At 37.9% G+C, this 14,345-nt stretch overlaps 1 protein-coding gene and 1 long non-coding RNA gene across 32 annotated transcripts in view; both read left to right on the top strand.

Moving 5' to 3' along the window:
- The window catches only part of zbbx (zinc finger, B-box domain containing), a 91,649-nt gene that overhangs the window by 3,375 nt on the left and 73,929 nt on the right, over positions 1 to 14,345 (top strand). For all 31 annotated transcript variants that reach the window (XR_012394194.1, XR_012394191.1, XR_012394185.1 and 28 more), the window contains one exon: positions 810 to 923. Coding sequence is in view for 15 of the 31 variants with exons in the window: in XM_073930205.1 (XP_073786306.1) it covers positions 810 to 923 (114 nt within the window). In the remaining 16 variants the exon portion in view is untranslated. The remainder of the gene's footprint in view (positions 1 to 809; positions 924 to 14,345) is intronic.
- On the top strand, positions 2,157 to 5,846 carry LOC141378801 (uncharacterized). Its single transcript, XR_012394257.1, has 2 exons — positions 2,157 to 2,740; positions 2,866 to 5,846. It is a non-coding gene; the product is annotated as an uncharacterized lncRNA (long non-coding RNA).

Here is a 14,345-nt window from a genome sequence, read left to right as displayed (position 1 = left end):
TGGTTGTTTCTGAAACTGGTTAATGTTGGCAACCTGACGTTAGCTGGCCTGGCCCATAATTTACTTACAGCAACAAGCAGCCTGGTTGACAAACTAAGCTAAAGATTTAACATTAGCATACATACATTACAGGGCTCGAAATTAACTTATTTACTTGGTAGCACTGGTGCTCCCAACTTCAAAAAGTTAGGAGCATCCCAAAAAATTTAGGAGCACCCATTTTCTTTTTAGTTATGCGCCGATCATGATTCTTAATGGCCGATTTTGATTAGCACACGTACATCTCGGAGATGTCTATTTGACGTCTGCATTCACATCTGCAAGACATCTACAAGACGTTTCCTATCAGATGTGAAATAGACTTCTATTAAACATCTTTAAGATGTTTGCGATTCAGAATGTGTGTAAAACTGACATCATACAGACGTCAAGAGATCTTTAAAAATCAAATCAAGAGATCTTTAAAAAAAAAAAAAAAAAAAAAAAAATAAATAAATATATATATATATATATATATATATATATATATATATATATATATATATATAAATATATACACACACACACACACACACACACACACATATATATATATATATATATATATATATATATATATATATATATATATATATATATATATATATATATATATATATATATAAAACACTGTGAAAAATTCCTTGCTCGGTTAAACATCATTTGGGAAATATATAAGAAAAACCACACTAGTGCTAATCATTTTGACTTCAACTGTACAGTGTATGTACATTAGTTAAGGCATAACATATAAGTATTTTTTCTCCCAGGAATCTCCGAGAGTTGCGTATGGAAACAGTGCAGCTGGATCAACATGCCAAGGAGATGGAGAGCAGACTGGAGGAGCTCAGACAGCGGATGAACCAGGAGAAAGAGGAGAGAGAGTGAGTACAACAGCAATGGGAGGGACAGCTTGTTGAATTAATGAATGAGTGAGTAGATGAATAAATTAACCAGCCAAACAATGACTGTGACAGAGAGTTGGAGATAAAAGAGGAAATGTAAACAATGAAACGCCGATGAATAGAACGGAAAAAAAAAAAAAAACGTAGACCGAGATAGCAGGTGAAAGAGATTATGAAGGTAGGTGTGAAAGCAACTCCAGTGAATAATTCTGACGCAAAATTAATATTCTGTCAGCGTTTGAGTTTCTTCTATCCTCCTAAAACTTGGTAGCTGCTGTTTTGTTCTTCAAGGTTTTTCCATACAGTGACAGTTTACAGTGACCACAGCTGTCAGACTCTAAAAAAAGGGACAAGAAAACAACAAACATCTCCATAAAAGTGGTCCATAGGATGCAGCTATCCTGAAGCTATACATTATTTATTTGACAGGCACTTTAATCCAAAGTGACTTACTGTATGCTGGAGGATACGCACGTTTTTCAACAGTTCATACATTTCCTGGGAGTTGAACCCATTGCTATCACCGCTCTCTTCTTTTTTGGGATGAAATTTGCACCAATAACTGATCAAAATGTAAGTTTCACTTCTTAAAATGTACAGAAAATTATTCCCAGGGCTAAATAACATCTTAAAACATTAACTCAATATTGATAACCGAGTCATTATATACTCTTGATGTTGATTTAATTCTCTTTTTATTCTATGTAATTCCAGTCAATCCATGAACTTTATTCTTTGGGGTAAATATACCTGTTGTGTTTACCACAACATTAAGTTATCACATTGATCTCCTATTTGTGTAGAGATATGTATTTTAAGCAGAAGTCTCACACTCAAATTGGTGGGGGGTTATTTCAGTGACTTGCAATTCATCGGATGGCCGTTTTAACATTCAAACACAATAAAAAGTGGAAACCTGACATAATTGATGCATCTTAGGATCACAGACATGATGTTTATATTTCAGCCATTACCTGTCACTTGTGCTAATGCAAGTTGGCACATTTTTTTTTTTTGTGTCACACAGCTGCTGAACTATGTCTCTGTCATTCCTACACAGTCAAAACTTGAGCTTTTGGTTTCTTGTTGTACATATTGAAGGGGTAGTTTAAATTGCTATGAAAATACTACAAATAATTGGCATTATAATTATTATTTTTCTGTCCCAACTAATTGTTGCATAACCAAAAGTTTAACAGATAGCATATGAACAGCAGTAAGCAGTTTGGGTAACTTTAGTGACTTCACTTGTAATTGCTCTTCTAACTTTTTTGTAAAACTACAACAAAGAATGGGAACATATAAATGTATTGACATTTACTTTAACAAATTCAATTCAAGCAGCAATTTTTTTTTGCACATTTTTTTATCAGTATCTTAATATGCATACGAGGAAAATCTATTAAATGAGATCGAATATTGCCCTGTTAAAATAGTTGGGTTACAAATACCCCAACATATAACCCAACTATAGGTTATTATAGCACCTTCCCAACTATGGGTCATTTTAATATAGGTTTTATTATTTAACCCAATGCACTGGGTTATTTTGATTAAATGTATATTTTTTTTCCATTCTAGTATCACTAGTGCTACTTTTACTACTATAATTTTATATTATGGCTGTGTAAATAAAAACATGCAGTTTTAAAAAATATATTGAAATGCTTTATTTCAATTACATTTTAAGCTCCAGACACTTTTATCTGTTTAATATAGATCGGCTATGAAAAGCATTGGATCATCAATAATTAAGAGTGCTGATCAAACCGATGTAAAAAACACGACATGGAGAGGTAATTTGATAAAAAAAATAACAAAATTATTGTGTTTAAGCTTAAACAAATTTTACAATACAAAAATAACATTAGGCACGCATATTAATACAGCTGTTCTCATTTCTTCATTCATTTTCTTGAAGGCTTAGTCCCTTTATTAATCCGGGGTCGCCACAGCGGAATGAACCGCCAACCTTTCCAGCAAGTTTTTGCACAGCGGATGCCCTTCCAGCCGCAACCCATCTCTGGGAATACAGCTGTTCTGTGTCGGTTAAATTGACTGTTAAAATTCTATTTTTTTTAACCCAACTGGTTGAGTTATTAAATAAATAATCTAATAATAGTTCAAAATAACCCAACAAAGCACCAAATATTTATTCCAACTGGTTGAGTATTAATAAATAGGCCAATAGAGGTTAAAAATAATCCAACAATGCACCTAACATTTTTAACTCAACCATTGGGTTAAATAAATAACTTAACATTTTTTTCAGTGTAGCTAAATAATCTTATTTACTCCACCAGCATAACGTGTAAGCCATAAAGCAGTGTCTGTACAACAAAATACAGGTGATATAAAGCAGATTATAATCAAATGACACTTGCATATTTACAAAAACAGAGCTTTAGTAAAAACAGAGCACTTACAGACATCTATTTCAACGTTTAAATCAGCCACAGAAACAATCTGCATGTGCGTTACTCTCGACCGCACACCGAAAGTAACCAAAACCATCAGTAAAACTAACCAAATACATAGTGACATAATCACACTGAACTGAGCTAAACTGAACTGAACTGAACTTAAACACTAAAACCTGAACCACACTATTCCAGTTACTATGACCATTTATGTGAAGCTGCTTTGACACAATCTACATTGTAAAAGCGCTATACAAATAAAGCTGAATTGAATTGAATTGAATAGTGCTGTACCTTAAATACAAAACCGTCAAAACCGCCTTTATGTGACTGCATAGCAATGATAGTGATTCAAAAATGTATATTTTAAGGGGCCAAATCTCATTCTATTTTTGATGTCAGTTGCAGCCGGACGGAAAGAGGATTGGGGGCTGTAAATGGCCAGCGAGCTGGCAGTTACCCCTGATTTAAAAGGATAGTTCACCCAAGACTTTATTTACTCACCCTCAAGTGGTTCCAAACTGTTATAAGTATCTTTCTTCTGCTCAACCCAAAAGAAGATGTTTTGATGAAAGCTGAAAACCCTAATCACTGACTTCCAAAGTAGAAAAAAAAAACAAATTCTATGGAAGACAATGGTTACAGGTTTCAGCTTTTTTCAAATTACCTGCTTTTGTGTTCAACGGAACAAAGTCAAACAGATTTGGAACATGTGAAGGCTGATAAATGATGAGAGAATCGCCCCTTTCACACAGTGATACGGGTCAATATCTGAAAAGTAAATTCAAAAAAGCGATGTTCATACAGGCGAGGACGTTACGGAATATTTCTGGAAAAGACCGTTCACACATCCATTCTAAGATAGCGAAATTTAACCAGAAATGAGCTCTAAACGGCTGCGCTTGCGTTTGTAAACATTTGACTACATTACAAACTCTGTGGATGGATCAGTATTGTGAACAACTTGATGAAAACATATAGAGAAAAACTTTCACATGTGGAGATGTACATGATATGTGTGTGTGCTGGCGCTCACCGGCTCCTTCACGGGCACACGTGACGTGTCAACTGAAGGAAGCAGAGCTTGAAAGTAAACAAGGAGTGGTTTGTCATAAGCAACTTATCGATAATTATTTACACAGTTGGCATTAAGAAGGAACATAGAAGTGTTATCTGACTAACATCTAGCTGCTAAATGTGTCTGGAAGAATATTTAAAGGCTTTTATTTTCATAAACCGCATGGACTTGAATGCGTCTGACTGTTTTAATTGGCTAAAGTAGACGTCTTATGTCAGCAAGTTCTAGTCGTGAACGCGCGCTTTCCAGCAATCTTCCTTCTGCGTTCACACAGAGCAGCATTCCAGCAAATTACCGGTAATGTTACAACTTCTCTTTCCGGAAAATAGCCGAAACGAATTTACCGGTATTTTCAAAAAGGGCCTGTTCACACATACAGACCTTTCCAGAAAACTGATGGTAATTTTCTGGAGAGGTCTGTATGTGTGAAAGGGGCTATTGTTAATTTAACTATCCTTTTAACTCAGTAATGGAGCCACTTGGATACTTCTTGGGGATTTTTAGCTATTGGTATTGATGAAACTATGTGTTTCACTGCTCTTAGTTTGTCAGAAGAGTACACTTGTGTAATTTTTTTTGGGGGCTATATTGTTGTGTAGTTGGCGCTAATAGAGTTTCATGAATCCTCTGTCATGCAAGGAGACAAACAATCAAAGTTAGGATTATTTCATTGCAGAACTGGACTGTAAAATTCAACGACAAAACCTCTTCCTTCATATTTTCGTGTGACACACAATACACAACCAAAATGATAAATAGTAACACTATAGACCTTTTTCATGGCTGCTGCATGGCGGGCGCCATAGCGACAAGCGTCTTCCGGTAGAATGCTAAAAACTTCCGTTTACAGCGTGTACAACTGGTAATTTGCGCTCCAAAAATGGGTTTCAATAATGTTTTTATTGGATAACAGAGTGTTTTTGTGACACAAAACTTAGAAATGTGTCTGTTAAAGCTGTTATAATCTGTCACATGTGGTTCAAGCACGTCAGAAATACGAGAAAAACGTTCTTCTAGTTCACGTGTCTGCCGTCAGAAATAACAGTGTGTGTGTGTGTGCGCGTTCCCGGCCTGTCAGCTGTTAGCTCAGCGGCTCTTTAAGACACACACGCACACACACAGAGAGAGAGAGAGAGAGAGAGAGCGCAAACCAGTACTGGCATGAAACTTAACAGGTATGAAAGTCGTGCAATTTACAAAAATGACCAAAAAAAGTCTGTTACTGATCCTCTGCTGGATGATTTGCTGTTCATTCTAATCGTGAGCCGTTTGTGTTTTATTTCGCGTGTCGTTTTTACCACGGTTTGTGTTTTTCTTTCATTTCGAAATGACACTAGCCTAACGTTATATTTTCACTTTGTCACAGTTATTAAATCAGTGTGTCAGTGGCACAGTACAGGCTAAGTTACGTGTGTTTGTATTTGTTTGGGCTGGGTATATATTTGAAATAAAGAGAAAATGTTGACTTTAGCGATGACAAGGCTTCATTTAAACGGCAGAAGATGCCGTCTGACAATGAGGGGAAAATGCCTCACAGCAGCTGTTTTCCATCCTATTAGATCGCATTTCCTTAAATGATCAGTCCAGGAGATGGTGCTGATGGACGACAGTATTAGTTCAAAGAGGATAAAAGCAGGTAAAATAGATTAAAACTATCGTTTCAAAGCTGTCCAAATGTGACTGTTTACACGCGTCAGCTGCCGACCGGAAGTTCTTCGCATTCTCCTTGCGCATACACGCAAAGCATAATGGGTAATTTTGCGTTCCAAGAAAAAGGTCTATATAAAAAAGTCAAAATAAAATGCTTAAAACAAAAGCATAGTTTGCTCATTATAGACTGGAGTAAAGGTAAATGATAATAATAGTTGTTACTAAAAGCTTGAGTATCATTCCACAATCATGGAGCATAAAAGGAAAAGTGGATTTACTTTGTATATGATGATATAAAGGACACAAAGATCACTTTTTTTAAATGTGACTTTGTATATGTACATTAACACGTCTTGACATTTGTCATAAAGTGTCAATCCATCAAAGCCAGTGCATATATGCTTTCTCAGGGATTTAGGTCACCCAAGTGCAGTGCCTTGAGGAATCAAGCTGACATATGTAGTTAAATGTTAAGGCCAAAGACATCCAAAAGTTATCATAGAAGAACTTTATGTCCTCAGCATCCTTGGATCCAGCTGCACATCAATACAATTCTGTTCAATTCTGTAAACTTTTGCTTGTGTTTGATGGGTGTGTGGCAGCATGGTGGCTCAGTGGTTAGCATTGTCACCTCACAGCAAGAAGGTTGCTGGTTTGAGTCCCGACTGAGCCAGTTGGCATTTCTGTGTGGAGTTTGCATGTTCTCCCCATGTTGCCCTGGGTTTCCTACGTGTGTTCCGGCTCCCCACAGTCCAAAAACAAGTAGAATAGATGAATTGAATAGACTAAGTTGTCTGTACTGTATGAGTGTGCGTGTGAATGAGTGTTTATGGGTGTTTCCCCAATACTGGGTTACAGCTGGAGGGGCATCTGCTGCGTAAAACATTTGCTGTTTTAGTTGGCGGTTCATTCCGTTGTGGTGACATCTGAAATAGAGACTAAGCCAAAGGAAAATGAATGAATTATGAGAGTGTGCATACAGTACATTAGTTTAGGAACATGATTTGATATAGGCACATTTTAAAAAAAAATAGATAAGTGACCAGCTTATGGTCTACAATACCAATACACATGAACAATAAACGTATATTCAGGGTTCCCACTCTTCTTGAAAACACTTGAATTTCAGACATATGAATTCAAGGCCTGGACTTAAAGTACTTAAAAACAAACATAGAAACATTGAAAGTGCTTGAATTTAAAATTAATGATGTTATTTCAACAATTTTATTGTGCTGCTTTTAAAAACTGAACGAAAAAAACTAAGAAATCCTTAAATTAAAAATCTTAAATTTAAATATTGTACAGGAACTATGACAAACCATTCATTTTGTCAATTTTTAGAATCCTCATTTGAATATTGCCAGTATAGAATTTAACTAATTGTATTAAAGCTCTTTAAAATGGTCTTTATTTTTGAAAATGATACATTCAAAACATCAACATTTCTGTGACATTTTCAATATTCAGTGTAATTGAAATGTTAGGTACATGAAGGACTTTAGTGGTGCTATATTTGCTGTGGATGTGAATTAAGGTGCTTGATTTCAAATTATTATTGATTTAAAAAGTCCTTGAATTTGGTGTCCTTGAAGGAGTGAGAACCCTGTATATACATGCTCGTAAACAGCCTGGTGAAAGGGGTGTTTATTTTTTCTCAAAAACGGGATTTTTTTTTGCAGTTATTCACCTCATTTTCTAATTAATTATGAGTAGGCCCACACGGAATCTGCGCGCGAGATTTTCTGCAGCATTCTGCAGATTTCTGCAGATTTTTAGCCCATCATTAATTCTGTTTATTTACTTTTTGTAAATGTGTAAATCTAAATTTATTCAGTTTTAATTCAGTTATTTATCACTTTTTATCTAATGTATTAAGGTTTTAGTTATGATACTCCTAAAATAATTCCGCAGAAATCCGCAGATTTTTACCAAAGTTCTCCGCAGAAATAGCAAAAAACGTCTGCAGATTCCGTCTGGCCCTGATTATGAGATTTAAATACTACGTCTTTTTTGTTGTTGACAATTAATTGTCACTCTTACCACACTTTTTGATGTACCAAAAACATTTACTAAATATTTAGAATAAAGATTTTGTTTTTTTTTCATTCAAATGTTTAAAATGCAGATTTTTTACATCATACAGTGGAAGTCAGACTTATTAGCCCCCTTTTTCTTTTTTAAATATTTCCCTAACAAATGTATAACAGAGCAAGGAAATATTCACAGTATGTCTGATAATATATTTTTTTCTGGAGAAAGTCTTGTTTTATTTCAGCTAGAATAAAAGCATTTTTTAATTTTTTAAAACCGTTTTAGGGTTGAAATTATTAGCCCCTTTAAGCTATATTTTTTCGATAGTCTACAGAACAAACCATCGTTATACAATAACTTGCCTAATTACCCTAACCCAGGGCTGTCCAAACTCAGTCCTGGAGGGCCGGTGTCCTGGAGAGTTTAGCTCCAACCCTAATCAAACACACGTAAAGCAGCTAATCAAGCTTTTACTTGATATACAAGTAACTTCCTGGCAAGTGAGTTTAAGCAAGTTGGAGCTAAACTCGGCAGGACACCGGCACGCCAGGACCGAGTTTGGACACCCCTGCCCTAACCTGCATTGTAAATCTAATTAACCTAGTTAAACCTTGAAATGTCACTTTAAGCTGTATAGAAGTGTCTTGAAAAATACTAGTAAAATCTTATTATCTGTCATCATGGCAAAGATAAAATAAAATTTTTTTTAGAAATGAGTTATCAAAACTGTTATGTTTAGAAATGCGAGGGGGCTAATAATTCAGGGGGGTTTATTATTCAATCTTCAACTGTGTGTGTGTGTGTGTATATATATATATATATATATATATATATATATATATATATATATATATATATATATATATATATATATATAAATTAAGAATCTGTTAGTTATTTTATTATTCAGGGGTCACCACAGCAAAATGAACCACTAACTTATCCAGGATATGGTTAACCAGCGGATGCCCTTCCAGCTTCAACCCATCACTCCATACACGCTCATTCACACACATACACTACAAACAATTTAGCTTACCCAATTCACCTATTCTGCATGTCTTGAGGGGGAATACCCCACAGTTGAAATGCATAGGATAAATGTAACCACCCAAATCTCCTTTGGTTAAGAGCCTAATATATAATAATGTGAGAAGCAGTAAAGAGCAGTATGTATGCTTGTATAAAGTATGTAGAAGTGGCGTGACAGAGATGCCTTTAGCTTTTAAATCTGATGGTCACATGGTGTATGCAGCGTCTGGTCTGCTCTGCAGGTGAACTCGGGTGATGCTTTGACTTCAGAGCGATGTGGTGTGATGGGATCAGCATAGCCATCGAGTGGAAGGAAATTGAGTCATCTCGGCTCCAGCAGCTCCGCTCTCGCCCCGCCGCCATGCTTGTCTTCCCATTTCTCCCAAACAAATTAAGATTAAGTGGGACCCTATGCCAAAACGAGGAAGGCAGGAAATTAGTTTTCTGTCAAAATAAAAGAATAGGAAAAAATAACATCAGTAGTTATTAATTTGATGTCTCTCTCTCTCTTTCTCCGCTCAGCCTGGCCCCCTTCCTTCAGCTCTTCATTAATAACACTAAAATGTGACCTGTGTAGGTCCACCTCATGAATTTATAGTGGCGGCCGTTTTAGGCGTACATATAAGCTCATAATTCAACAGGCGAGGGAAACACTACTGTAATGGGGTAGATGCAGTGAGTACATCATATTCTCATATATATGTACTTCCAGAACAGATGCAAACATCTACGTGCAGTCAGTCAGGATGAATTATGATGAGAAAACACGAATGTATCCGTAATTTAGCATATTTGTGCCTAGTCAGAACGGAAACAATAGCAGAAGTTGTATCAATAACACAAGGCAGGGTTTTCTGCTAATCAGCTGAATGCAGCAAGAGACTAGATGTCTGCGAGATCTGAGTGGTGTACCGGAACTGTCATATTAAGGGATGTAAGCGGCACCGTATCTAAATTACGATTGCCTCCATGCGGACGTTTTTAAATAAAACTCTTTCAGATTAGCTGTTATCGGGAGCTATTAATCAAAGCAGAACTTCTGTTGCAGGCGTCGTGCTGGGAATGGTTGATGTTATCTTCCTCCACGCTCAGCCTGCTCACTGTTTATTATGGCGAAGGCAGAGGATTGAAGGGCCACAGGTGAATTTATAAGAGCAGATGGGAGCGATAGGCTGTGGCCTTGTGCTCTGTGGGCGTCTAAGCTGTGATTACAAAGTGGACCACTTGGACAGATTCGTAGTTACCTAGACTTTCTTTGATGTCAGTCCTTTCAAAGCTAGTCATTAGTTTACACTATGATATTTTTTGGGGAAATGAATACTGTGTTCACAGGGCTTCGTGCTGATATTTAAGAGCAGCGGCCTTGATGCCACTATATTCTAAGGGTCCGTTTACACAGAATATGTTTTCCTCTGGTATTTTTGGACGCAGTTAAAGATTACAGAATACCCAAGACATGTCACTTGCATTGTTTTTCCTTCATTTTCTTGTCGGCTTAGTCTATTTATTAATCTGGAGTCGCCACAGAGGAATGAACCGCCAACTTATCCAGCAAGTTTTTATGCAGCGGATGCCTTTCCAGCCTCAAACCATCTCTGGGAAACATCCACACACATTCACACACACACTTATACAATACGAACATTTAGCCTTCATTTCCCCCACAGTCTTTGGACTGGGGGAAACCGGAGCAAACCCACACGAACGCAGGGAGAACATGCAAACAGAAACGCCAAATGAGCCAGGGCTCAAACCAGCGACCCAGCAACCTTCTTGCTGTGAGGCGACAGCACTACCTACTGCGCCACTGCTTCGCCCCTGCATTGTTTTTAAAGGTTCAGGACACCCTGAAGAACTTTTTTTTATATATTAACAGATGTGTGTGTGTTGAGCATCAGTTAAGACAATGTTAGCACCTGTCAGCTTTAATTGTGGGGAAAACTGGATAATTTAGAGCTTTTGTCAGCTAATTTCAGCTTCCGGGTTTAAAATTATTTTTGGGGAGGGATCAAAATCGGCGACGTAGCGAAGTACCGCAAGTGCAATGATGACGCATCGGTTTCTCATTATTATTCAAAGCGGAGTTTCCTTATTCTATGAGAAGAGCCCGCTGCTTAATTATTCATGAGAGCACGACAGCACGTGCTTTCCGAAGGCAAGGCAGACGCAGACGTGCAGTAGCCGTTTACGAAGGCTCGTATGTGTTTGTTTCCATGATCCACGGGGTTTGTTGCATGTTTTTTCCCCGCGATCATGTCAGGGCCGATCATACAGCAAAGCTGTGTGTGTGATGCAAGCATTTTTGTTGGGAGAGCAGCACGAGAATTAGAGAATGGCGGATGTTGTCTTGTGTCAGGAGTTCATTCACATTCAGACACATCGCCGTGCTGCTGTGTTTGCCTAAATCCTCCGATTACCAGCAGGACTAATGGTTAAAATAGACAGGTCAGGAGACCTGCTGCACTGAGCCTGCATTTAGATCTATGATTCAGACCCGGGGATTGAGGGAGAAGTCCTCATTTATAGTGTTTATATGAACACGATTATTGGTATAATGATATAAATTGTGGTTGTCTGTATATGAAATTACGAATAACAAATGTAGCAGGGCATTAAATTACTGTTTATTTCTTTGCATTTTAACTTTGTAAACTATAAACGCATGCGTCTCCTCATGGTTTGTCTAATTTTGTGAGCTGACTGACATCAACAGTTGGTGTTCGCTCCCTTTCTCCCCTGCTGGCCACGCCCACTCCTGCCCGATGCTCGCGGAGCTCCACGCCCATTAATCATGCATCTTTTGAAAAAATTCTGAAGTAGACTTTAACCGAAAGTGGGGGGTGTCATTGCCCTTTAATGGGGAAAAGTGTAGTTGACAATATGGTGAATGATGCCCCACCTACTAGTACATGGGCCAATCATCAATTGCTATAGACTTAAGCAGGTTGCATACCAGAAGCGCCGCTCGGCGCCACGCAGCGCCATGTATTTTAGAATTCTAAACATAGGTTTCTATTAGGATACACACACCGGCGCCGCAAGTCGGCGGCTGTCGGCGGCTGTCGGCGGCGCCCGGCGACGGCTCAGGACGCAGTTCATTTTTCAGCCGCGCCACAGAGCGCCATCTGATTAGTTTCATGTTAAATATCATTCGAATGTGCGCATCTGGTGTGTGATACTTTAAACTGTCATGTACGCGCCGTGTCGTGGCGCCGAGTGGCGCTTCTGGTGTACGACCTGCTTTAGGATTCTCTGGGGGAGTGGCTCAGATTAGACATGTGTTTTTACAATGGCTTTTGGTGTCAGCAAAGGCACTGGAATCTCAGCGAATACTTGCTTCACAGACATGAGAAATATATATTCCTAAAGCTTGATACCTCTTCTTTTAAATGAACCAAGTGGACTTGAAAACAACTGTTTTCTGTTTTGTAATCTTTATGAAATGAACGAGGTACAGTCCGTCCTGTCAAACATCACATGACAGCAACGCCTACAAACTTGTAAACATTTTGGGAAGAGATTTACCATCAAAACCTAGTTGTGAATTACAGTGATCGGAGGAGGTGTAAACCACTAGTCCCACACCCAACCCGCTCCGAGCAGGGATCAAACTGGTGATTCTGCGCATTGGAGTCCGGTGCTCTAACAAGGAGGCTAAAGACCATATCCTCAAGTGTCTGCCACTAGAGCATTTTTTGAAGGTAGAAGAGTGAGGTTTACCTGCACTTCAGTAGATGGCCTCCTTTACAGAGGCTTTATTCAGAGGATAATAATGTGTAACACAGCCATAAATTAGGTTGGTGTCGTGATCTTGCTCCTTTTGAGTGGGAAAGAGCTTGGGCAACCTGAAAAAATGAAGACTTTGTTTGGATTTGAATGTTTAATAACAACTTATGAGTAGGCCCACACGGAATCTGCGCACAGAGAATTCCTCAGATTTTAAGCCTATCGTTGATTCTGTTAAATTGACTGTGAAAATGCTGCTGATAGTCCCGCTGATCACGTGATGTAAACAAAACACGCATTAGAGCACATGAGAGCCATAACACAAAACCATGTGACAACAACAAAACATGAATAGACAGAGCGCATGCACCTGACAACCGTGACACGCTGGTTCGAATCCTGATTGGACCAGTTGGCATTTCATTGTGGAGTTTGCATGTTCTCCCCATGTTTACCTTCAGGTGGTCCGGTTTTCCAACACAGTCGAAACACATGCACTGTGATTGTGAGAGTGTATGGATGATTCCTAGTACTGGGTTGCAGCTGGAAAGGCATACGCTGCGTGAAACATATGCTGGAATAGTTGGTGGTTCATTCCGCTTTGGTGACCCCTGATAAATAAGGGACTAAGCCTAATGAAAATGAATGAAATAAATAATTACAGTAATACAACTGGTAACACTTTAAAATAATGGCCCATTAGTTAATGTTAGTTAATGTATTTGCTAACATGAACAAACAATTAGTAATACATTAATAACTGTATTAATTCATCTTCATTAATGTTAGTTAATGTTATTTAAGTTAAATAGCTTTAGTTCATGTTAAGTCACGGTGTATTAACCAATGCTAACAAGCACGTTTTTGGATTTTAATAACGTATTAGTTAATGTTAAACTATAATTATTATTAAATGCTTAACAAGATTATTCTTTTTTTCCTTTTCGCCTTTGTTCCTTTATTGGTCAGGGGTCGCCACAGTGAAATGAACCGCCAACTTATCCAGTATATGTTTTATGCAGTGGATGCCCTTTCAGCCGCATGCTCTTGCATTCAAACACATACACTAATGCCAATTTATCTTATTCAATTCACCTGTACCGCATGTCTTTGGACTGTGGGAGAAAACGGAGCACCCAGAGGAAACCCATGTCAACCTGGGGAGAACATGCAAACTCCTCACAGAAATCCCAACTGGCTCAGCTGGGGCTAGAACCAGTGACCTTCTTGCTGTGAGGTGATCATGCTGTGCCACCGTGACGTCCCAAGATTATTCATTCTTACTTAATGTTAGTAAACACATGAACTAATGGACCACTAATCTAAAGTGTTACCATACAACATATTGACAAAACAAATTACATTTCATTGCTCATTTAATGGATTTAGTACATTTATAATACAATAAAAACAACAAGCCTATTTTGGCTTAAAGAAAAACTACTGTCAGCAGGATTAATC

Source organism: Danio rerio, chromosome 18 (assembly GCF_049306965.1).
Source record: "Danio rerio strain Tuebingen ecotype United States chromosome 18, GRCz12tu, whole genome shotgun sequence".
NCBI lineage: Eukaryota > Metazoa > Chordata > Actinopteri > Cypriniformes > Danionidae > Danio > Danio rerio.
This window is presented reverse-complemented; position numbering and strand designations above follow the sequence as displayed.